Source organism: Maniola jurtina, chromosome 3 (genome assembly GCF_905333055.1).
Source record: "Maniola jurtina chromosome 3, ilManJurt1.1, whole genome shotgun sequence".
NCBI lineage: Eukaryota > Metazoa > Arthropoda > Insecta > Lepidoptera > Nymphalidae > Maniola > Maniola jurtina.
Window position 1 is genome coordinate 16,164,545 of NC_060031.1, and position 25,802 is coordinate 16,190,346.

Sequence of the window (25,802 nt, forward strand, 5' to 3'; positions counted from 1 at the left end):
CGGGGACTCCTCTGTTAAAGGCTTGAATAATTCGCGTATTTAATGCCCCAGTTCGCTGACGACCTCCGAGACGTCACGGCTTAATATCTATGCACCACGCGATTAACGGGTTACTTCCACCCCGCGCGATGTCACCACCTTCACCACCCGGGCCCTGCCCCGCCCGCGCTATCAATCTTGCCGGTACATCCAGAGATTTATGCGCTTTGACTCTCAGATGCTGTCTGACACGCTACACAATCTAGTTCATCGCTCTTGTACCACGACATAAGGCACCGCAAGATGTGGACATCACACATAACCGTGACATGCCAGAATCGTGATTGTAATCTGCCAAATACTTCGTACCTGTAGTATGGAAAGATTATATTCCTTAACCCAAGTGAAATCAGAATAAGATCTAGGATCTCTTTACTACAGTTTCTGACGATTCGTTTTCTGTAGTATCCAATCTCACACAAAGTTTTGAACCTATGTTTTTGATACATACTAAAGTGTGGAATGTCAGAATTAACGGTCTCTTCTAAGCGTCTACAAAAAGTTATGAATAATAATTTAAAAAATTTCTTCCAATCTTTCAGATGCTGTCGCACCACGACGATGACGACGACAACCACCTCTGCATCAAGTGCAATGCGACGATCATCGGCCTCGACAACTACATTAAACATAGAAAACAAAATTGCGGTAAACCCAAAAATGACCCAAAACCAGATCTACCAACCATCGATCCATTAGAACCGTCATACAGCCTTGGCGCTGATGTCTTTTTCCAATCCCTTCAATTACAGAGTAGCGTCAAAAAATCTCCACTGTCCCGACTCACTCCCCCCGCACAGACTCCTAAAGCTACCGATAAGAAAACCGCACACGCAGTCGCATCAACATCTAGAGATATCCCAAGAATGAGTCCCATAGAAAGTAATTTAAGAGGAGAAGATTGGATCGGTGGACATAGTTTAAGAATAGGAAGCAACGAAGATAACCAGACTAAACTAATAAACGCTGTTGCAAGTATAAGTGGCTCGGTCAAAAAAGACCTTCCAAGTACATCTTATAATATTAGCACTTATAATGATTATAAAGGTGATGACGAATCAGAAGAGTCCGATGACTCTGAGGATGATGAAGAAGAAGAAGCTCATGACGTGAAATGGAAACCTTCACCGAATTACACAGGCGGTAAATGGCGTCCAGCCTCTCCTGAACATGAAGATTGGGATATGAAAGACGAACAGGATCATGATCGTGATTATGATTATGATGCACCACCCCCCGAACATACGAAAGGAAAATGGGTACCGGGGGCTAATGAGAAAACACAAATTATGCAAACTACCATCCAATCTAAAGGATCCGTTCAGTACTGGTGCGGACCATGCAATCGAAGATTAGGTTCAAGGACCATTTACGAGAAACATCTCATGTCAAATTTACATATGCGTAAAGTTCTTCCAGAACATGAGCTAGAATTTTCAGGTCATTTAGAACCAATACGAAATGTAGAAAAACGTTCGACACGCCCTTCTATTTTCGCTAACGAAAGTCCAAAATTGCAGCCACATAAAAAGAAGCAAAAATTAGAACCTAAAGTAATTAAAATGAAGAAAAAGAAGAGGAAACGAAAATCTTATTTCGTTCAATGCTCAGGATGCAAATCGCGAGTACGGACACACTTAATGGGAAAACACTTGATATCCCATTATCATTTCAGAAAAGCTACTGATATAAAAAGTGACGTGGACGATCGACAGTTGATTCTTGACAATATAGAAGCCATCGTCCATCAAGCTCCCTTTCAATGCAGTCCATGCAAATTCTATACGAACTGGCTTTCAACTTTCATGCAACACTGGTATTCTGAAGAGCATGAGCTCACCGTTTCTACGATAGATGGTAGATATTGGTGCTCCTTTTGCAAGTTCGAGTGTGAAACGTCGCAAGAAATGCTGAATCATATGTCGAGTTCAGAACACAGCGAAGTTGTGGCAGTCATAAACAGATCCATGCCTATAATCATAAGGAAGAAGACAGTTTTAAGTTGCGCGACGTGTGATAAAGAATTTCGTTATAACATGGAGATTAAACGGCATTGCTTAAAAGCTGGTCACGCTCTAGCTATTACAGCTACTGATAATTACCAAGAATTACACAGGTGCCAACATTGCAAACAAAAGTTTAAATCCTCTGTTACGTTGGCAGCACATTTGAAATCTAGTCACAAGCAGAAGGCATTCTTTTGTCTCGTATGTTCAAAGACTTTTGCTACCTCGGAAGAAGCCAAGCGACATCGGCAGACTTCAGAGCACAGAATTCGTAGGAAAGAGAATATGAGTCAAAGAGGACTTGATACTAAGGATTTGAGTAAGAAATGCCCTTATTGTACTGAAAAAGTCATCTTGAAAAATATCCTGGAACTCAAAGATCATATTAGGCGAATCCATCCAAACATCAAGAAAAAGTAAGCTGAGTATCTATTTCTTCTATTAATAAAGTTATAATGTTTGACTTCAGCTTTAATAAGATGCCTAAAAAAGTAGTATCAGTCTTTCTTCAGAGTGGAAACTATCTAATCAAGATCGCTTTAGCTGTGAATTCTTAACATTAGATTTAGATTACGTATATAAGCTTCCTCAATGTATGACATGTGCCTGTCTGTAGACGTACGATAATGATCGTCCTAGTAAAATTAATTTATGAGAATTCACAAACCCATTCATTTTTCAGATGTCCCAAATGTGGAAAATCGTTCATCTTTTCTCAAGAAGTGAGTCGACATATTCGGGACAACGCTTGCACATTCCAAAAGGCGGAGATACTAAATTCCTCCATTCTCTGGAACTGTAGCCAGTGCATCTTCACCACCGACTCTCAAGCTGAGTGTTTCTTCCACGAAGTCCTTCACACTGAACCCCTGACTGAAACTAAAAGTGATGGAAAGAATAAAACTGTTCAGAAGTACCCCTGTCCAATTTGCTCGAAGAATTTCAAGAAAGCATCCCTTCGACTACATTTAAGGCAGCACACTTTTGAAAGGCCATTCATATGCTCGATTTGTGGAGCAAATTTCACGCGTCAATCTAGTCTGGCAAATCATTCGAAGAGCGAGCATGGAGGTTTGGACTCTCGAGTCCCGAAGTTAACTCCACTGGATGTCAGGATGACTAATATTATTGTGGAGACATTAAAATGTAGCAAATGCAAGAAGAATTTTGGAGACAGGTAAGCATCTGCTTATAAATTGTTGTTCAGAATTCCTTACTGATTCTTCTCGATAGGAATGGCATTTCAAACCACTGGTAAGCAGATAGATTCTCTTGACAATTTGCAAGCTCTTTGTGAAAATTTATTTGAATAAGATTATTTTCTATTTTGTTAACCCCCGACCCAAAAAGAGGGGTGTTATAAGTTTGACGTGTATCTGTGTATCTGTCTGTGGCATCGTAGTTCCTTAACGAATGAATCGATTTAATTTAGTTTTTTTTTTGTTTGAAAGGTGGCTTGATCGAGAGTGTTCTTAGCTATAATCCAAGAAAATCGGTTCAGCCGTTTGAAAGTTATTGAATCAGCTCTTTTCTAGTTACTGTAACCTTCACTTGTCGGGGGTGTTATAAATTTTTAATTTACACTTGTCTATCTACGGGATTGTTATACTACGTGAATGTATTTTGATCAATGTATAAATGCAGCTAGAAATAGCAGGTGTCCTCATTAAGCTTTCCTTTACGCATAAGTGGTATAATGTGGTTGAACTCCTATCCATGTAATGTGTGTCTGTCTGACTGCTTTTCATGACTCAACCGCTGAACCGATATAGTGATAGCTTGCATCGTTTGACTGATAATGACTTTTTGGCATTCTGGAGATGTAGGTATGTAGGATAATTCGTAACCCCAGAAAACATATCGGGATTCGGATATTCGGGGAATTTTAAAAAAGCTGAATCCACAGGGACACATATTGGATTTTCCGGGATAAAAAGTAGGATAAGTCACACTCCAAGTCTTTATCCATGTAAAAATCACGTCGATCCGTTGTTCTGTTGTGACGAAGGACAAATCAAGAAACAGACACACTTTTGCATTTATCTCACACAGAACAGTACGGGTAGTGATTATGAAGTTTTTGTTCACTTTCACTTTTAGACATTTTACAGCGATTAATTTAAGTTTAAAGATCTATTTTTGAATGTGACAAATCAGCTGCCTTTGTTTTGTAAAATTTCTCCACTCGAATTATGTTATGATTTGTGTGCACGTCCAGACGAGACTGACGAATACGGTTTAATTGAGATTTACGCCGTTTACACGACACGTTATGAGCATTAATGATGACACCCGAAGGAGGACACGATAAAAATATAGCTGGACTAACCATGTTTATTTATATTTAACGTCTGATGTAAGATAAATAAAGTGAAAGCTCAGATTTGTCAAAGCAAAGTGAATAAACTGTGCGATTTGGCACTATTAGAATAATACTGGATCTTACTAAGCCGGGATAGCCAAGTGGGTAAGATGAATTCGGGAGGTCGGGCTTTCGATCCCGGGCACGCATCTTTAACTTTTCGGAGTTATGTTTGTGAAATATCACTGGCTTTAAGGGGGAAGGAAAACATCGTGAGGAAACCTACATGCCTGAGAGTTCTCCATAATGTTCTCAAAAGTAAAGTCTGTCAATCCACACTAGACCAGCGTAGTAGACTATAGTGTTCTACGGCCAATCCCTTCTCATTCTGAGAGGAGACCCGTGCTCAGTAGTGAGCCAGCGGTGGGTTGACCACGATGATGATGAACCTGGGGTGCGAGCTAACACTGAAGCTGTGATTATCACATAGCGATGATCGCGATGATGGTGCCTAGTAGTCAAATCAGCAACTTTTTATCAATGAACACTGCTAGTCGATTGCGGTAACAATCGTCACCATAGAGGTTTCATTCATCTATGATCGCCACACTGTAGTCAAACTACTATCATGGTAATTTAATTTATTTATTTATGGAAACACAGTACAATACTTAAATGACAGACATTACACAACTAGGTATATGCCAACAAATAAACAATCGGGTATAGCACGCGTCTATTACGAAATCGTATACTCCCCAAATCTCGGTGTCACGAATTTGTTATTTTTCACCTAGCCACTGGCATACGAAAAAAAAGGCCTGTAGAGTCGATTGCAATCGTCACACTGTAGCTGTCAAATTCCAGTGCTAGACCTGCTGAGGTTCCAACATATCACAACACGTGTGCACAATAAAATTAAATGTCAACCGATCTCTTTGAGTTGCACGAATATTTCGATCTGGCATAGTTCTGGGCATCCGGAGGGCATTTACACGAATTTATTGCCGCGCGGATAAAAACATCATCGCTGGCAACACCGGGCGGTCGACGCTACGTCTTAGAGCGCCCACACACGGGGAAGCAGTCATTATGACTGACCACTTCAAACTGCGACTGCAAAGCGAACTGCTTACATTTTTTTAACTACAAAGATAGGAACGGCACTGATAGTATTCGTATCAGAGACGTTGAGCAAAAACATTTTATGACAATGGATTGGACGTCGAGTAATATTGGCCGCATGAAGCATGCCAACGTTAACAGTAACTCTCTGTTCTGTGGTAGAATGATGAAGGAAGAACATGGTCGTGAAGTTCTTGAGCACTATCATAGCATTTCCTTTCATTGTCATACACATTTGAGCAGTTGCGACTACTCCAAACGGTTAACAGCATGGCGAAACTAAATCGATATTTAGTTACAAGATGATGAGAGTTCTGCAGTAAGTGGTGGAGAGACTTTAGAGGGGCCTTGAAATCGTTCGTCAAAACCCAAATCAGGCAGAAATATTTTCAGTAATTCGGTAAGACCCAGTTTGGTTTTACTGGTTGCTGCCGCCTTTCATCCAAATTCCACAGTATTCACAGCCCAATTTTGCTCAGAACTGTCGATTGCAGCTCGAATGCTGTTCGCCTTCCAATTTCAATACAACTGCTGATAATTTGTCAACTGCTGCAGCGGTTGGAAGTGACCGTTTCACCATTTGACAATAACTGCTCGAGTTGTTCGACTGCCCGTGCTGCCCGTGTGCGGCCGCTCTTAGCACGCGTATAAAAGGCTAAAGCAGTATAATAATTTAATACCTTAGTATCAAAGAGGCGCGTCAAATTATGAATGTTTCCCGATATTTGTGAAGGAGTTGTGTGACGGCTGACACGGCCGCATCCGCCGCGCCTTAATGCCACCAATTGATGCGGACGTCGTGTCGCCTGATGCGCCGGCGCTATTTTTGTTCCATGTCCACAAAGCGATTATTTATTATCACAAACAGATTACTCATGTCATATCGCACATATACAACTGTGATAAATGTTGAATGTTACCAAAAAGAGCGCGAGCGTGTACTTAGTTTTATAAATTCTGCAGTAAGTGTTCTGCTGTTATACCTACCTAGTATTACAGGATACTCATAATGCAAGCATTGCAAGGTAGAAAAATATCAATAGATAATCAAAGTAGAAACAAAAGGTACCTACTAATGAACAAAAAAATTGCGCACGCTGCGCTTGCGCTCTTATTTCCTTTGCATATCGGGTATCAGGCTAAATTTTTTTCTCATGGGAGCATTCGGCCATTTGGTCCCGACAGCCTTTAGGTATCCTCACCAAGATGCAAGCTGTCTACAGAGACTGTCTGTACTAAACAGATGATACACTTCTTCGGCGTGGATTTAAGTTTTTAAAAATCCCGTAGGACCGGGATAAAAGTAGCTTATGATGGTGGATGGGCCAAGTACCTACCTTAATCACTTTCGCATTTGTAATATAAGTATATAATATAGTAATATAATAATTAATAATCTATGGTTTAGTAGGCATGGATTACCCCCGACTATCCAAAGTATTTGAGTTTTCCAAAACATCATTTTCAAATAAATAATTATGTATTTAGGCAACGTCCATCTTGACAGCTTGACATTTGTCTTTTGACATATATTATGAACCTAACGGTTATCTAACCTTCTTTTCTACAAGAAAACTAGAAAAGAGCTGATAACTCTTAAACGGCTGAACCAATTTTTTTAGATTATAGCTAAAAACACTCTCGATCAAGCCACCTTTCATACAAAAAAAACTAAATTAAAATCGGTTCATTCGTTTAGGCGCTACGATGCCACAGACAGATACACAGATACACAGATACACAGATACACAGATACACAGACACACAGATACACACGTCAAACTTATAACACCCCTCTTTTTGGGTCGGGGGTTAAAAACAGCTTCCATTCAGTTTCATAGATACGAGTAATCAGTATAGATAACTTATCTACTTATTGCATTCGTACGCCCGTGTTCTAAAGTTGCAAATGCAGATTACTACGGCAAGACCTGAGAGTTCTAGATCTTTAAACTTCAGCACATAACTGTGTCCGCAAGTCGGCAGGCTGCAGGCTGCAGGCTGCAGGCTGGCATGAATCAAGTGTCGCCGCCATTACTGAAGTTACAAGTAGCGCCTCCTGCGGCCATCGAGGCGCGCTGATGACGCAACTTGCGCCGTAGCTTACGCGTTATTGCGGCCCGCTGCATTAATGCACCAGCAAAGCCTTAACTTGAACTCAATGGCCACAGTGCTGCCAGTTTAAATGTTATTATCCTAATGTTTAAACTATCGTGAGTGATTTCCATTTTAAGTACAGAATGTAACGGAGCTATACACACGTATTTAGTCTAAACGTTGTTGTAATACCTAGTACCTAAGTACCACTAGTTATAGTACCTAATACGTAATATGAAAAAGGACCCCGGATGGGATTTGAAACTGGTCGGGAGTAAAGCAATGTGATTATCCTACTTCCTATTCCGTTGCCGAAAATATTTATGTAATATTTTACTTATAGATTTATTTTATTTTATTCAGAGTTAGCCCTAAACTGCAATCTTACCTGATGGTAAGTGATGACGTAGTTTAAGATGGAAGCGGGCTAATCTGGAAGGGGTATGGGCTATGGCAGTTTTCATTAAACCCATACCCCTTTGGTTAAACACGGCATCGTACTGGTACCCTTTCATTTAAAACGAATTCAAAAATTAACGTAATTTGTAAAGTAAACAGACTGGTAATTTAAATGTTATCATGAAATTACCTAGGAGACTTAAAAAAAGCTAAAAACCCTTAACATATCTGTGTAACTTGTTTAAATAACACAATTAACGTATAGTTAAAAATGTTAAATAGATAAGAAGTAGGTATGGTAACAGCAAGGGAACGTCGGTCGGCCCGTCCGCGTCCATCACATTCCCGCGTCTGAGAAAATTCCTGTCTCGACCCGACTCTGGGGTCCGGCTGAAAATTATGTAATTACCAACTCAGACTATTTATTGCCTGTTTACTAGATTTACTTGCCGAGTGTGAGCCGCGATAGATCAGTGGTTAGGTTGGCGGGACTTTCCAGAGGGACGTGTGCACAAATTCTTGGCACTGAGTGTTTCATAAATATCATCGAAAATTGAAATTGATTTATTGAACACAATCATAAAAAGAAAATTTTGCAATAAAACATTACACACCAAAAATACCTACTCATGATCAACCCATCGCCGGCCCACTACTGAGCACAGGTCTTGTCTCAGAATGAGAAGGGTTAGACCGTAGTCTGCCACGCTGGCCCAGTGCGGATTGGCAGACTGCACGCACCTTTGAGAACATTATGGAGAACTCCCAAGCGCCTCAGGTTTCCTCACCATGTTTTCCTTCACCGTTAAAGCAACAGATATTTAATTGCTGAAAACGCCCAATTGACTCCGAAAAGTTACAGATGCATACGCGGGATCGAACCCACAACATTTCAAAACGAAGACCGAAGATAACCACTAGGCTATCACCACATAACAAAACTAGTAAATTGTAGGTACAATATGGCGGCCATATTGCTTTGAAGCGATCTCTGCCAGGCAACCAAGTTACAAAGGATAAAAATGACTAGTGAGAAAGGGTAAAAGGGTGTAGGTACGTAAGTTAAGAAGGAAACAAGAAATAATTTAAGTTAATCATCATTATAACAATTAATAAGGTATGACAACTCATTGCTGGTCCACTACTGAGTACTGGTCTTCTCTCAGAATGAAAAAGGTTATCACCACTCTTTATAATAGCTAAGCGTCAAAATGACAGGCCTAAAATATATTCGCTATCTTTTTTGCAGGGAGCATTATCGCTTTGTCCATTCAATTCAATTCAATTCAATGGTTTTATTGTTTCCAGCCTCGAATTAACTGAGCACTCTACCACCTGCGAGGCAGAAGAGAGACGCTGCTCCCACGATCAGTGCTCCTACATCGCGTCCACTGCAGCACAACTAAAAAGGTGAGGTAGTAAGAATTGTTATCACACTTAATATTATAAAGGCGAAAGTTTGTATGTGTGTGTGTGTGTGTGTGTGTGTATGTTTGTTACTCCTTCACGCAAAAACTACTGGACGGATTTGGCTGAAATTTGGAATGAAGATAGATAATATCCTGGATTAGCACATAGGCTACTTTTTATCCCGGAAAATCAAAGAGTTCCCACGGGATTTCGAAAAACCTAAATCCACGCGGGAGAAGTCGCGGGCATCGGCTAGTAAGCAATAATTAGATATGTTTAGAATTTCAAGATTTCATTGAAAAAAAAAAACAATTCTTAGGTTACATTCTTCTAAAAGTCATAGTATGACATCTATCGTAAGCTTGTTGAACTACTACAACTAACTTTTTTTACGTAATAGTTCAGGCAGCTTTGAATAGATGGCAGGTGTCCGACGTAGTACAACTTGCTTAATAAGCTTATCACTAGATGGCGCTACATAATATATTAGAGTATACTTTTTAAAAAAGTTTAATAGTCACAATTTTTTTTAAAAGCTTACTCATTATCACATATTATTATGTTGTCATTCCGACGAAATTGATAACCATGATAACAGATTCCATTGCTTGAGCAGTGGAAATTGAAACTCTCTGTCAATAGCATAACGGCAAGACTTGAACTCTTGTTTCGTGGTTCATGAGGACACATTTTCATTTTTTTTTTGCTTTGAGTGCACTATTTTTAAAAACTTTATTCGTTAATAATTTAATTATTCTTTACAGACACCTTCGAACGCATGGGGAACGTAAAAAACAGTACGACTGTCCGACTTGTGGTTTCAAAACAGACCAGGCGAGTCATATGAAGAGGCACCTCGTATGCCATGAGGGTATCAAGCCGTATGCTTGTCCACATTGCGAGTTCACTTGTGGGAGTTTGGTGAGTCTTACTGCACTTACTAGAATTTTTTTTAATAACTTGTCAAAGCAAATAATAAAAGTAAACTCAACTAAAACTTCAGCCTAACTAATTGAGCATTAGTTCAAACCATTAACTTCTTGAAAACATAACGATAAACGCCGAACTGCTTCGAATCTATAACCTTCACTGTCCTTGCCCGCCATTTTTCACGTTCCAAATTCAAAAAGATCTTCAATTCTTCTTCTTCAACATACCAGCTTACCTTAGATAGTAAGCTTAGCTTAGATTCTTTCAAACATACCAGCAGCCTTTTCCCGATTAACATTTCCTGTCATACTTGGGTCTGAGTGAACTAGGGTGAGAGAACTTTCGGTTTGATCCTAAACCGACAATATGTCAAATATTAGGCTATGCGTGACCTGAAATCAAAGAAAAATAGGTGATTCATAGGGTACCTAGCGTAAATTGTAGGTAACATTTGACGCTTGCCAGTGACATCGGAGCCTCGACGTTTTGTTACATGTTCCCTAACTGTCGTTAATTGTGCTTTGGTGTTAGGAGGTCTGATATTCCATTTTAGAAATAAAACAAGTGGTGATATTGCAGGAGAATCTGCGCAAGCACGTGCTGCGCAGTGGACGCCACCCCGGCATGCCGCTGTACCGCTGCCGCGTCGCATCGTGCAGCTTCCGCGCCGACCGCGCCGCCGCGTTGCGCGCGCACCTCGTCACAGCGCACCCTGACTCCTACGACACCAAGAGTGCTCTACTTGCTGTCAAGCGACACCTGATGAAGGAGACACCAGTTTCAACATAGAGAGACAGACATCAATGGAGTTGCAGGGAGCCGCTGGATTCAGGCGGCGTAAGACCGTGGCGTATGAAAGTCCATGCAAGAGACCTATGTCTATCGGACACTTAGTTAGTACTCAATAAAAGAGGACGGTTTTCAAAGCAGTTGTTCTGTTTGGCAGCCATTTTAAATACTGTCGGAAGCTACGTTGGCCTGGCCGCTCCCAGCTCACTGCCATCCTAGCAGTACTAGGTAGACTGTACTCATTTTGACTCGGTCCTACGACCACGCTAAAAACTCGCTACACGCTCTCAAATCAGCGCGTTTTGATGAACTATGAAGGGTATGTTTAATGTTTCGAAATAATATAGACCGTACCTTATAGCTAAGTACCTAAGTATAATTATTGTATTGACATTATTGTAATATTACATGCAGCATACATGACATTTTCTGAAAAACTGTCTTTTTATTGCACCGATTTTATTCTGATCCAGGCCTCGTGCCAATGAAAAAACTGTATGTCAGGGTTTCCTAACTGGATGTATTGACTCAATTCTGTACTGTACATAGTGTTTATATACTCTTTGCTATTGTAAACACCTTGTCATCCCATAATCAAACAAAAAATAAACTATTTCACATAATTCCATTACACTTTCGAAGAAAATAAATAAGGAAACCTTTTTAAAATTAGCTGAACGCAGCGCCATCTTGTGTAACAGTATAACCCTAAAGTTTTACTCTCTACCCATAGATGGCATCAATCCTTATACTCTACGAACATAGATGGCGCTGCTTTTAATTCCAAGTTACTATAATAAAGCAAACAATATATTAATTATTTTTGATTAAATTTTCGAATTATAATGGCTTGTTTTTAAAATTCCTGTACTTGTTTTTTAAGAAGATACAGTAGGTAATTTTAAAGTAGCCAGAAGAATTATTACATTTATTTCGTAATGGCAATACCAATCTTAAATGTCAATGTCAAATCCTTTAGCAATTCGTAGCGGGCGCGCGACGCGAATTGAGGTAAAAAAATTGTACGACTTGCGCTGTGCGCTCGTATTTCATTACGGAAAAATAAAATATCCGAGGACCTTCGAGTTCGATCGTAAACGACGCGACAATAATTTTATACAGGATCTGAATGAAGTAGTCTTCGAAATTTAAAATTACGTAATAACTTTGAGGTGCGTTAGTTTGTGGTGTGCAAATAAACAATAATTTTGCTGTGCAAAAACAATATTTATTTCATCGAATGATGACTGTTTATCCCTGGGTTTTATAGGGTTACATCGATTGATATAAAATGTCGTTAAAGGTAAGTTTAAATCAATAAATTACTATCAAAATATATTATATTATTATGTTGCGGGTAACCTGGTAGGTTTTACTTTTAATATTTTAAAATATCGTTTGTTATTGGTACTGCAGTGCATTTTATGACCGTGAATTTTTTTTACGGCTCATATTCAGCTGCAGATTAGCATAAATGTTCATGCTAAATGTTATACCTAGTTACTAAATTGTGAATTAGAAGAATCTGCTCACTTATTTGCGAAATTACTGATTTTTTCCTTCAAGAATGTAAGGTGCCTCACATGTTTAAAAAATCCGCATATATTTACTTACATATTATGTGGGTTTTTTTTAATTCTCTTAGAAGGTAGGTACCCACTTATGTAAAAATATTTTAGATTTTAAAACTGTCAAAGATGTAGGTACTTATGTTTTATAATGTACCTACATACCTACATAAGTAATTTAAATGATGATAAGCTCATGTGCAGTAGGTACTTATCTTAAACAGGTCAAGGATTTGCCTGTTTTAAAATAAAAATATCTAAGTATCTAAGTAGATCTACTTACTTAGATAGATACTGACTTATTTAATTGAAGTACTAGCTTTACTAGCCTGCAGGAATTTATCATAGCAGCAGTGAATTTACTTAAAATTACCTGTGTTCATCCTGTGTCATAGACTAAAAGCACAGTTAAAAGTATTTAATTTTTTTTTTCACCGTCTCAGATTGTAAGATTATTTACCTGTACACAACTGTTTATACTCTAAGCAACAGTTCATCATCATCATGATCAACTTGTCACCGGCCCACTACTGTGCACAGGTCTCCTCTCAGAATGAGAATGAGAATGGGAAGGGGTTTCCGTCTTACTGGCCAAGTGCAGATTGGCAGATTTCACTCACCTTTGAGAACATTATGGATAACTCTCAAGTCTCAGGCTTCCTCACAATATTGCCCTTCACCGTTAAAGCAACTGTAATTTTTAAGCTAATAAAGGATTTAGGAACTAGTTAGGCTTATATAGAACTTTATTATATATATTTATAACTTTGTATGACTTGCATAAAGCATCTGATTTTTTGGATTAATAGATGTCATTTTACAATGGTTGAGGTGTATGTCTACATAGGTACTTAGGTAGGTTAAGTGCCTACTTATGTGGAATTACAGTTTTAAATATTTATTTATTACTAACAGTTTTATATAACTAATAAATTTCACACCTACTAAGTACACAACAAAATAAATACATATTATTAAAAATATAGATCTATTTCTATACATAATATAATAACTATGATAAGGAAAATACATAGGTAATTACCTACATATATTTACATAGACTTTTTGATAGCGTTTAACTTTTGGGTGTGTGTTGATGTTAGTTCCCACAGATTACAAAAATTATAGACACCATTCCTGTTTGGACTTATAGGTCATCTAGTTTTTATGTCACCAATAAATTCAGGACATACTTTCCCACAGCTCAGAAATACATTGGCTGAATTCCTGGTAATATTAATAGGTCATATGTTTTTGTCGTGTTCCCCAACAGGCCAATAAATTCCTTGCATCCAGTTTTTCCACCATTAAACCTTATACAGGTGGTCGGTACCTAGTCGGCGAAGGTGGTGCCAAATGTAGCCAACCTGTTATACAACCAGTCTGAAGTCTGACTGTATTGCAAAATTATCTAAAAACTGTATAATGTATATAGGTATATAGTATGCGTCAGACTTTGTTCGCGTGGATTTAGGTTTTTAAAAATCCCATAGGAACATTTTAATTTTCTGGGATAAAAAGTATCCTGTCTGTTTCCAGAATGAATCAAGTGATCTCTGTACTGAATGTTGCGCGCGACTTTATCCACGTGGATTTAGGTTTTTGATTTTTAATAATTCTCCGTAGGAACTCTTTGATTTTTCGGGACAAAAACAGCCTATATTATGTCCATCCATGGGATGCAAGCCACTCCTGTCATATTTTGTTTACCTATGTACCTACTTATTTTTTACCTACATGCCTGAACAGATCTGGATGTATGTAGTACCTACCTATCGTTAGAATCCTTACATCATCCCAAGTGATACAGGCTCTAATTTAAAAAAAAAAAAAACAATATGGCGGCTGTATAGCGCCATTTTTGTTTATTGGTAGAGCAGTTAAATTTTTAATCTTTTGTAAGTAGGTGTACGACTTGTAGAATCATCAGTGCTTGGGTAATATGCAGGTCCAAAGCTTATAGCGAATTCTATTTCACTTGGAATTTGCAGACACCTTGCCTACAAATCAAGTACAGTCGAGTTGAGCAACGGCCGGCGAGGCGAGGGTGAATTGTGCCATATTTAGCGACGACCTGTTCCTAAACCAGTCCGGGTCTCAGTCACTGAACCGCAAAATCATCTGGAAGGACACTTTATTATACCTACCTATGAAACTTCTATTAGTTTAAAATCTTGTAATCACTATCCATATAATTATAAAGTGCAAAAGTGTGTTGGATCCACGTGATTTTTTTGCACGGATCAAGTTAAACACCTAGAGAAAACACCCGGAGGAAAAATAGCCTAACGTAGGCTATATTTTCCATAAGAGAAGATAAGTTTCCATAATATTTTTAAAAACCTAAATCCACGCGATCTAAGTCGCGGACATCATCTAGTATAAAATATTATTGGAAGGAAAACATCGTAAGGAAACCTGTATGCCTGAGATTTCCATAATGTTCTCAAGGATGTGTGAAGTCATAAATCGGTTCATATTACATACTATTACACATTACTTGTAGTCAATTTTCACCATTTGTTCATTAATAACTAGTTAGTATTTTTATTTTCTTTATTTTAAGGCATAAATTTTGTATATTGTAAACTTTTTTATTGTTTAATAATAATTATTTTTTATTTCTTTTGGCACAAGTTGTGACACCTAATTAATAAGTTATATATTTAATAATGTGTGTGTGTGTATATAGATTTAAGAATGTATTAATATTATAATTTTCTGGTGTCCTAATAAATAAATAAATAAATAAATAAATAAATAAATAAATAAGTCTGCCACTTACATACCTACTTGACCTGGACTATGGCCTAAATCCTTCTTCGGGCGTCAAAAGCGGTTAAACAGATGGACCGTGTAATGCTAGTAGACAGACCGACACATATTTTGGCATTTAGGTATAATATTTGTATGGAATACGGATACCTACTGTCCCTTTGTATTATAGTTTTACAGAAGATGTATGGAATCATTATGGACGCTCCAGTATTCTTAAAGCGCTACAGAGACATGTGACAGAGATCGTATACAAAAGAGTTATTACTGTGACCTCCACTTGACTCTGCTGACGTTTTCATTGTTTTGTAAACGACGCACAACATTGCACAATATACAACAAGACAACTTGAAGATCGGCGAGATCATAATGGTATAGTGGCTAAGTATAGCATTACGATCTCGCGAAGAAAATCGTTAAAACGCTACCTATAAAACTTATGGCTCAATTATCGATTTTTCTGATAGGTACTAACTAGATATTTCTTCTTTCTTTTGCCTTGGCGGGTGCTTTCATCTCTCTCGTGGTTTAGTAGGTTTCTTATACCTACTGTTCTCTTGACTATTTCACCTAGCAATGATTTTGTTTCGAATTTTTCGGCCGACTTTTGCCCTATATTAAACTCTGAAATAATTATTATCATCAATTTGTTCTTTGTTTTGAATGATATTCCTTTCAATATCCTTTGTTTGAAATTCTAAGATCTCACGGATTTCAAAGTCAGTAAATAGGATAAAATGTCGCACACCGTTATAGGTCGATCTAAATATATTCACCCACGTTCATTGAAATGCAAAATGTCTAAAATTGTTCATCCCACGACTCCCAGCCTCCCTAGACGCTATCTCAGACACAGTTAGCGAGAAATTGCTAACATAAATAAATGTGCAGAGAAAATTGAAATTAACTTGATATGGCTGGATACGGTTATCGAAATTAACTTCATGTGGTTGGAATTGTTCGCACACATAATATTTTTTGTTAAAATTTATTTTCCTTCTTCGTCCATATTCTCTTTTATTCAATCAAGATCGAGAGTAAAATATTATTGTATATATATCAGTGATTTCACACATTTATTTCCTAACAGTCAATCCTATCTGCGATCTGTCGATAGTTGCTTTGCAACAAAACACTATACAATTCTTCACAACATTGCTAAGTAACCTATCGACAGATACAACAAATAGGATTAATTATTATTTACTAATTTCAGCCGTAAAACAATTCGTAAAAAAGTTTCTCAACAAATAAGTACAAAATAGTTTTAAAATGTTGAATTTTTGCGAGAAAAATGTTTTCCTGGATTAATCTTAATAGTTACCCACCTTTGAAGATTCTAAAAACGCTATTGTATAAAGCTATTTGAATGAAATGTGAATTTAGAATTACATAGTTTGTTTAGTAACTAGAAAATCAGTTTAGGCAGATTAATTTTAAAAGGATTATTTTATATGGCCTCGACTCACGTCTGGCTAGATCGTTAGTTCGCCTTATCGTTGCCTCTACTAAAATATCTGCAATACGCTACTATAATTTTTATCCATAACCTTGTGACTTGGGGAGATAAAAAATTGTTCAATAAATCCTGTAAAGTCGGCTATAAAATTGCAACGACTTTGCAGTTGTGCATTGTGGAGTCTACGGCTGAGAGCTATAGAGAGTACTTTGACTTTGCTCCGACTTCCGAGCTAAGACAACTTCGGTTACGTCTCCTGAGAATGCTCCGGTGTCGGAGTGAAACGTATGTGGAGTGTGTTCTAGAAGATTTGTGTGGTGTTGTGTGTTGGTGGTGTGTGTTGCTTGCTTTTCCAGCTTTTTTAGTAGTGGGTTATCCGGCGGTGCATAGAGAAACCCCTTAGCTCTATCTTTCCTATCTATAAAAATTGGTATATTTTGAGCTTTACAGCAAAAATGAAGGATTTCGGGAATTCTATCCCTAGTCACTAGTCATGAGTTTGTATTATTTAGATAACCTATAGGATTACCGGCACTTTATAACCCACTTAAAAGCTCACTTATAATGGAACATTCTAGTTCCATAATGTGCCAAATAAAGTCACGTCCGATCCGATAGCATGAGCTTATTTAGAGAGAAAACGCATAACCATCATCGCTCCATACCGACGCGTATGAGGTCCGAGAAATTGGGGTCGGACATAATTGTGTCAAAATCGTTCACAGCGAATGCTGTTGCAGCTTCTCTCCCTATAAATGGAGACGGAATGTCTTGGACATGTCATTCCTCTCATACCGGGATTCGCGAGCCATGAGAGGTATAACTACTGAACTGAAAACTTGCTTCGTGTGAAAACAAGACCAACTTTGGAGGTCCAAATTTGGCCTTTTCGTTTCCTCCGTGCCTCGGAGAGCACGTCAAAACTCAAGCAGGCGGTCCCGGTTATTATCAACATCTAATAACTGTAAAACTTAAGAAACGAATACTACCCTCAGTTATGAGGAGTACAACTATAAAGAAAGAAATAAGAGAAAAGTTGCTATACAAGTTTCGGGCGAAATAGCACGAAATAGCGTAACTCGGCTTCGCCTGGTCAAATCGTTTTAATTCCGGCCTGGACAGTAAAGCTCTTTTCAGACTACGCTATAATATAATAGTATATAGCAAATAGTTCATAGCACAACATTATGGCGCACCATACATTATTATGGACACGTTCACACTTCATTGTACGGTATATTATTGGCTTACTATTTATACGCTATCCATAATAATGTATGGTGCGCGATATTGTTGTGTTATGAACTATGTGCTATATATTATGTTATATGCTATTATATTATAGCGTAGTCTGAAAAGAGCTTAATGTAGGTACCTATTATTAATCAGGTTAAACCCTTGTAGAACACTTCTGTATTAAACAATAGCTCACCTCAATACATAACTAATAGTTGAATACATCCTGTATTATTACCAAACACTCGTAATTAAATTATGACCTCTAAGCAGGTGACAATTGTCTCCATAACAATGTCTAATGCTCGTTGCGAAGTCATGAGAACTGAGTGTAATAAAGCCACTAACGTGAGGCGGTTAATGTTTCCTTCAATTATAACGAGTATCTTGTGAATAACTTTATGATGTGGTTTATGTTAAAATTTATGTCGCAGAATATGGGTACTTAAGTGTTTATTGTTTTAAATAGCGTAAAATAGTTTACTTAATTTGGAATTAAGTTTTCTTTAAACTGGAGATCTAAAAGATATAATCAAGTTCCTAATTTCATTTCGCAAGCTGCTAAGTAGGTATTAAGTATACAAACGTCAAAAATTACCTACCTACTTAACTATTTGTTTTATCATCTACATTACTAAGTATTATTTTAAAAAAATCTTAGGTCCGAATTCAGTTTCGCTCATGAGAGCCGATTCCAGAATCAATTATTCAGCCTGTTTGCGTCCACTGCTGGACATAGGCCTTCCCAAGAGCGCGCCACCACACACGGTCCTCCACCTTTCTCATCCACCCATTTCCCACTACCCTCTTAAGGTTGACGGTCCAGCGGGTTGGAGGTCGTCCCACACTGCGTTTGCTGATACGCGGTCTCCACTCCAGAACACCTCTGCGCCAGCGGTCATCGGTTCTGCGACAGACATGACCTGCCCACTGCCACTTCAGCTGACTAATTCGTTGAGATATGTCGGCTACATCCACAGGAGAACCAAAGTGACCGAGATAGTTCAACGATTCCAGAATGAGGTTGTGTAAATAAACAGAAATAAAAAAAATTAGCACAGCAGTTAACTAACAATTTACTGTAGTAGTCATATCTCTCAATCATAGAAATGATGATGTAATTGCTCCACTGTGTCTAATTTGCGGTAATCGTTAACGGCCGGTCAAACCGGTCGGTTTACTGTTTTAGCATCTGCAGATGTACCAACTTCGTACAGCGTACTCCAACGTAAGTCAACAGCCGACTTGTTTGTTCATCTTTGGTCAAAACTAATTTTATTAATAGCATTTACATCAGAAATGTATTCTCGTCTAAAATTCCTCAGTGCTTGAAGACCAAAGTCTTTCAATAGTACATATTGCCAGTGAAGATTTATGGATCTGAGATATGGTTGCTTACTATGGACCTCATAAGAAAGTTCAGAGCCCCTCAGCGGGCTTAGAGTTTCTTTATGTGATCAAATCAGAAATGAGGAGATCCGTAGGAGAATCAGAGTAACTGACATAGCTCAGCGAGTTGCGAAGCTGAATTGGTAGTGGGCTGGGCATTGTTCGTAAAACTGATAGATATTGGGGTCCCAAAGAGCTGGAGCTGTGATAGCCTAGTGGTTAGAACGTCCGCCTCCGAATCGGAGGTCGGGGGTTCGATCCCGGGCACGCACCACTAACTTTTCAGTTATGTGCGTTTTAAGCAATTAAATATCACTTGCTTTAACGGTGAAGGAAAACATCGTGAGGAAACCTGCATGCCTGAGAGTTCTCCATGTTCTCAAAGGTGTGTGAAGTCTGCCAATCCGCACTGGGCCAGCGTGGCAGACTATGGCCTAAACCCTTCTCATTCTGAGAGGAGACCCGTACTCAGTAGTGGGGCGGAAATGGGTTGATCATGATGATGATTCAGACTTTCAAACTTTCAATTTCAAGATAACTCGGCACTACCTATCGTACGTCTGTAAATTGGCTGCCTAATTAGCCCAATTCAGACTATTGGTTTCACCACAAAAACTTAAACAGGGTTTAAACTAACGTTAATTAAATCGTTTATATGCTACACAGTTTGTTTTAGCCGCGTTTAAAGTTTTTGTGGTAAGTGAGTACATATTTTGCAAATGCGTGTTTAGAGCTGACTCAGACATTAATGTTTTCGCAAGCCTCTTATTTCGTTTCCGGGTTGGCCCAACTTACTCATTATCTTATTATTTTTAGTTGGAACATGTGGGCATCCCTTTAGTTGATACATCTATGGATGGGTTGACAGTGTAGGCAAGTTGCCTGCGATATATTATAACTAATTGATGCTAATTGGTTCTGATAATATTAATATTTCCTGGCTTCTCATACTATATTGGCTAAAGCCTGTTCCTGTTGGCATTTCTTTGATGTTGCTTCTTCAGCTCAGCTAACATTATAATTTTTAGGTTAAGTAGGTACTTAATCTACGGCATTCCGAACCAGTGGTAAATTATTTTGACGATTAAAAGCACTTGTAAAAGTTTGCTGGGATAAAAAATAAAAATATATATTCTATTCTATTCTAAAGGAAGGTAACTGACTGACTGATCTGTCAACGTACAGCTAAAATTGCTGGACGTATCGGGATGAAATTTGGCATTAGCTATTATGTTTGGGATGGGATGGGGGCTATATTTGGGATTAGCTATTATGACGTAGACATCCCTAAGAAAGGATTTTTGAAATTTTTACTAGGTTTACCTATTTATTCTAAAAGAGCAATTTTGCAGTATTTTTAAGTTAACTTATTTTTAACCTGTTAGCTCTTGGCAGTAGCTCTTTCTACCTAAATGCTTAACATGCCAAATAGGTCAACAACTTCTTGACCTGAGAATACCTACGATGGCATTAAAAGATTACGAAATCTTAAATTCTGCTATACATGGACCAGGTTATCGTATATTGGCACTATACTAGGTACGAAGTTGGCAACATTGACAGTTTCAATAGAACGCACGACCGATGTACGCGACCGACATCAGCGGCTCTATCATGATAAATTGAAAGCTACAGTGTGACGATCGCAATCACCAACTCTAATTTATTAGTTACTAGCCGATGCCCGCGACTTCGCCCGCGTGGATTTAGGTTTTTCGAAATCCCGTGGGAACTCTTTGCAGGATTTTCCGGGATAAAAAGTAGCCTATGTGCTAATCCAGGATATTTATCTATCTTCATTCCAGCCAAACCCGTCCAGTAGTTTTTGCGTGAAGGAGTAACAAACATACACACACACACACACACATACAAACTTTCGTCTTTATAATATTAGTGTGATTAGTTTTTGTATTATCTAAGCTATTCGAGTCCAAATGGATAGCAAAATTAATACAAATTTGATGATGTTTTTGCTAAGAATTTATCTTGGGGCATGACATTCAGAAATAATATGATGTCACTCTTTGATCACCCTCATGTTTTGTCACAGTAAACATATATGGGACATGAATCTTAATCAGTTATCTTTAATTATTTGATGATCCTCAAAAGGCATGTAGGCTTCCATAATCAAAAAACGTTGACCAATCTTTTAGGAGTAAGTTAGTAACTGTAACAATATACTGAGTCCTTTTTGAAAAAAGTAACTGCTGAAATTCTTTCTAGATCTTTTCAGTATTATTTGCTATAGGAATCGATGCAGTGGTAATCTTAAATTAGTTTACGTGAAATACTCATGTTTTTACTCTCAATCCAATTTAAAATAGGTACGGAATACGGATCTACTAACTAAAGTTTTCCATAGTTCCATGTTTCTTTTTGAAACCTGTTTGATGTTGTTTTAGATCCGGGTTTATTCCATAGAAATGTATAGTATTGTTGAATATCCTCGCGGACCGTTCACCGTTAGTTATTTCCTGCGAGGGATTGTGCAATTTGCTTATAATCGTGATTCGTGACTCTATAACCTATGCTAAGAAGATGACGCGTAATTTGTAGTTGACCCTGGTCTTGTTGTAAGGTCTCCAATAAGTATAACCTTTCCTCAAACACATTGTATACAAGATAAAGTTAACCAGCACTAAAACGCAACTACTACCCGTGAACTGCCTATAAATAGCGATAGATATAATAAAACTGTTTTTCTGTCGCTTGGTGCACTTTAACATTGTACTTATATTTATATTTTTGAACTCAGAATCTTTCCCCTTTCATTTGATATCCCACTCGATTCAATAGCAAAAAAAATTTTGGAGACCCCCACTTTTTTTGGATGTAACATCCGTCATGTCAAAATGTAGCCAATGTCACCCGGATCATAATAATAAATCTATTGACACCACATTCATCAAAATCGGCTCAGTAGTTTAGGTGCTACGGTGGAACACACAAATACAAACCTACATACATAAGTAGACTGCTAAAATCATAACCATTCCTCTTGGCATTGCCGTAGTCGAGTAAAAAGTAGGTAAGTAATTCTATTAACAAGATTGGTGTATAAATCATGCCTTGGTAACTGTAGTGCCATCGCCGTTTCTTGTCACATCATTATTTACCTCATTTAAATGGTTTGCTATTTAGTTCGCAAAAAACGTGTATTGAAATTCTGGTTTATGGCTACAATTTTTTTAATTGAAAATGTTACTCAAGTTTATTAAACATAATTTTTATCTTGGCTTTATTACTTACTTAATTACTTTATTTATTTATTTGCTTTATTATTTTCTTACTTATTTGTATGTTTGTTTTACAAAATCGTTTTGTTGCCTCATAATCTACCACTGTGGTTTAATGTACAGTTTCCTTCACCTATTATGTTCTTTGGTCGTAATATAAAAGCACGTAAAAGCATGTCGTCTGTCGGGCTGCCTCCTCTGTTATTGATTCGAGGGCTTTTCCGGTTTATAGCTCGCATAAAAGCATGCATTAACAACAGCGCTTTCAACCACTCCGTCAATGTTTAAACAGGAGTGCTATATCATGTTCTGTTCTGACAGATTCAAAGGATTGCATGTGAAAGTTATCTTTTGAGAAATCTGACTTGCATGTTCCTCCGTATAGATATGAAAAACTTGCTCACGCCCACGACTTCTTCCGCTTCAATTTAGGTTAGATTCGAAGTATTCAGCAAAATTTTTATAAGATGATAATATAGAGGCATTATAGCTTTAACGGCTGAAATCGATAAAATCAATCCCGTCTGCGATCGGTCGATAGATTGCTTAGCAACACTGTTATTTTGTCAAAAATTGTATATGGTCTTTTTTGAAAATTAACAACGTTGCTAAGTAACTAATCGACAGATTACGGATAGATTGTTTGTCGTTGATTTCGGCCGTAAGAAAATAAACGATTAAAGGTGTCAAGTTTTGAATATTAACTCTTCAGTCAGTCCTTGAACTGTGACCTCGTCATATTTTCGATGTTATTGGTTAATGTGATAACTCGTGTTTCGCAAGAGGAACAATAACTCCTAATTTGTTGGACAGCACTTTTGTATCATTAACCCACCCACTTGATGGTTTCTTTAGGAGTTTAACTTCAAAGGTTTTATTAACGTGTTTAGTTATTTCCTGTCTAAGATTATACCTACACCGTTTCCGTGTATCATCTTTCGAGACTTGTCGCATTATTTATACAAATTAGACACTATTATTTTATGTTTATAACCGTATCTGTTTTATTTAACAATATGTGACAAATTATTTCTTAACATTCGTAACACTAGATTTAGGTTTGTTGGTACAAGTGTTTCATTGCGAATATGTTTTTATGCCTGCGGATTTTGACCATGGCGTCGATTGTAATGTTTACTTACTCAAAATTGCTTACATATTTCAAACTCGAAATACTCAGTCGGCTTCGCAATTCTCAATCAAGAAAGGGTCTATATTATTTTAGCCTTAGAACGATTAAGTCTTTAATCACGGAAATGCAGTTGTAATGCCCGGTAACAAAACAAGTTGCCATGCGTATATTAGCATATCTCGATAACGTTGATCGATTCGATCTTATCTGAAATAGAGCTCTGCGTTACAAATTCTCAACGTAGTAGCAATCTGACTACTGCATCTTAAATTATAGATAAGAGTAATGAAGAAATTCCTTGTTCTATGCTATAAATGGTCATAGTGGGTGATGGGGAGAGGTTTGGGGTTACTCTACGTGATCCGTAGGAGAACCAGAGTAACCGGCATACATAACTCAACGGGTTGCGAAGTTGAAACGGCAATGGGCAGGGCACATAGTTCGAAAAATCGATAAACGTTGGGGTCCTAAGGTGCTGGCATGGCAACCTCGCACCGGGAAGCGAAGCATTGGAGGACCCTCCACTAGGTGGACAGGCGACGTCAAACGAGTCGCACGGAGCCGCTGGATTCGGGTGGTGCAAGATGGTGGCGTGTGGAAATCTGAGCGTGTCTGTAGCTTGACGATGATAACGATAATGAATTTTTCTAATCCAAAATAACTTGAATCCGATAACAACTACATGACCGACAATACTACAGTTTAGTTTGAGAACCGTATCAATTTCGGAGATCTTTGACCATTACAGGTTGCATAACGCTATAATGGCTTGACCTTTAAGTTATAATTAACTAAACACAAGCACCGTGTTACGTGTTAGGTTAGAGGAACAACTATTGTTACTGTTAGAGATACCTTGGTTAGAGAAAGTAAATTGACTTTTGTAAGTACATAGATATACAGTACACTTCTAATCAAAATACCTTTTTCTTTAGTCCGGATGATTTTCGACCACTGCTGAATACAAATCTGAACTTATTATACAAACCAAACAGTCTGAACCCGTACTGAAATTGAATTCAAGTTCATTGTATCGATGACGGAATCTTGAACTTATTTCCAATCTAAATGGCCTAAAATTGAGTCAAAAGTTCGTGATTTCGGTTGAAACGTACCGTTTCAATTATACCGTTGAATTATAGGAAAAGTTCAACAGATTTCATTTAGTTTTTTATACTATATGACTTCAGATGAATGACAATTGAAGAGATTGTTCAGAACAAACTCTAAACTTGAGATAGTGAAATCTGCCAATTTATATAATATGACCTTTATTAGTAAGGCGTATCATGATTTACAATTCGATTTGACAATTCTGTAGATAATAATAACAATAATTGGGCCAAAGTTTGTGAAACATAAAAGAGCTAACTCGTAATACTTTGAAGATACTTATCTGTTGAAAAGTTGCAAACAAAGAAATCATCTAAGGTCTAATTTATAGAATGCATTTCATCTGCATTGGTACCTATGCAGTGCGCAACTAGTGAAGTGACGTAGTTTATGTTCAGAGGTCAAGTAGTGAATGATTCATTGGAAAGTCGTGGTTTCAATGTGTTGACAAACACATGTTAACACAGTTTTTGGAAAGTTAAAGTTTAAAGTAAAAATTAAAGTTTTTCCACCCTTAAGTCGGTTACTTATTTAGGGTATGAAAGCTTGTCGTTTTTCAACTTACTCATATATCCCCGAAAACTGATTTAGCCTTCCGATCATAAATGACAAAGTAGGTCCGTGTTTCAGGAGTTTTGGACTTTGTAATAGAATTGTCGAAAACGACGTTCGCTTGTCCATAGAACAAGGTACTTAAGGCATTTGTTTTCTGTGGCTCGCCCATATCTCACGCCAGTTACTCGAAGGTTTATAATATACCTCAGATCACCTACAATATACCTGACATTAACGT

General features: G+C 37.8%; 2 protein-coding genes and 1 long non-coding RNA gene across 5 annotated transcripts in view; all 3 read left to right on the top strand.

Moving 5' to 3' along the window:
* The window catches only part of LOC123880769 (zinc finger protein Xfin), a 46,211-nt gene extending 34,804 nt beyond the window's left edge, over window positions 1-11,407 (top strand). The window contains exons 2-6 of the mRNA XM_045929066.1: window positions 582-2,461; window positions 2,728-3,222; window positions 9,277-9,378; window positions 10,143-10,299; window positions 10,888-11,407. Of these exons, the coding sequence (XP_045785022.1) occupies window positions 582-2,461; window positions 2,728-3,222; window positions 9,277-9,378; window positions 10,143-10,299; window positions 10,888-11,097 (2,844 nt within the window). The 3' untranslated portion in view covers window positions 11,098-11,407. The remainder of the gene's footprint in view (window positions 1-581; window positions 2,462-2,727; window positions 3,223-9,276; window positions 9,379-10,142; window positions 10,300-10,887) is intronic.
* Window positions 11,408-12,076: 669 nt separating this feature from the next.
* LOC123880773 (ankyrin repeat domain-containing protein 29) overlaps window positions 12,077-25,802 on the top strand; it is a 61,008-nt gene continuing 47,282 nt past the window's right edge. For all 3 annotated transcript variants that reach the window (XM_045929077.1, XM_045929076.1, XM_045929078.1), the window contains exon 1: window positions 12,077-12,400. In XM_045929077.1, coding sequence (XP_045785033.1) covers window positions 12,389-12,400 — 12 coding nt within the window. In that variant the 5' untranslated portion in view covers window positions 12,077-12,388. The remainder of the gene's footprint in view (window positions 12,401-25,802) is intronic.
* Window positions 19,578-24,493, top strand: LOC123880779. The gene is made up of 3 exons (XR_006799341.1): window positions 19,578-19,616; window positions 20,399-20,402; window positions 24,265-24,493. It is a non-coding gene; the product is annotated as an uncharacterized LOC123880779 (long non-coding RNA).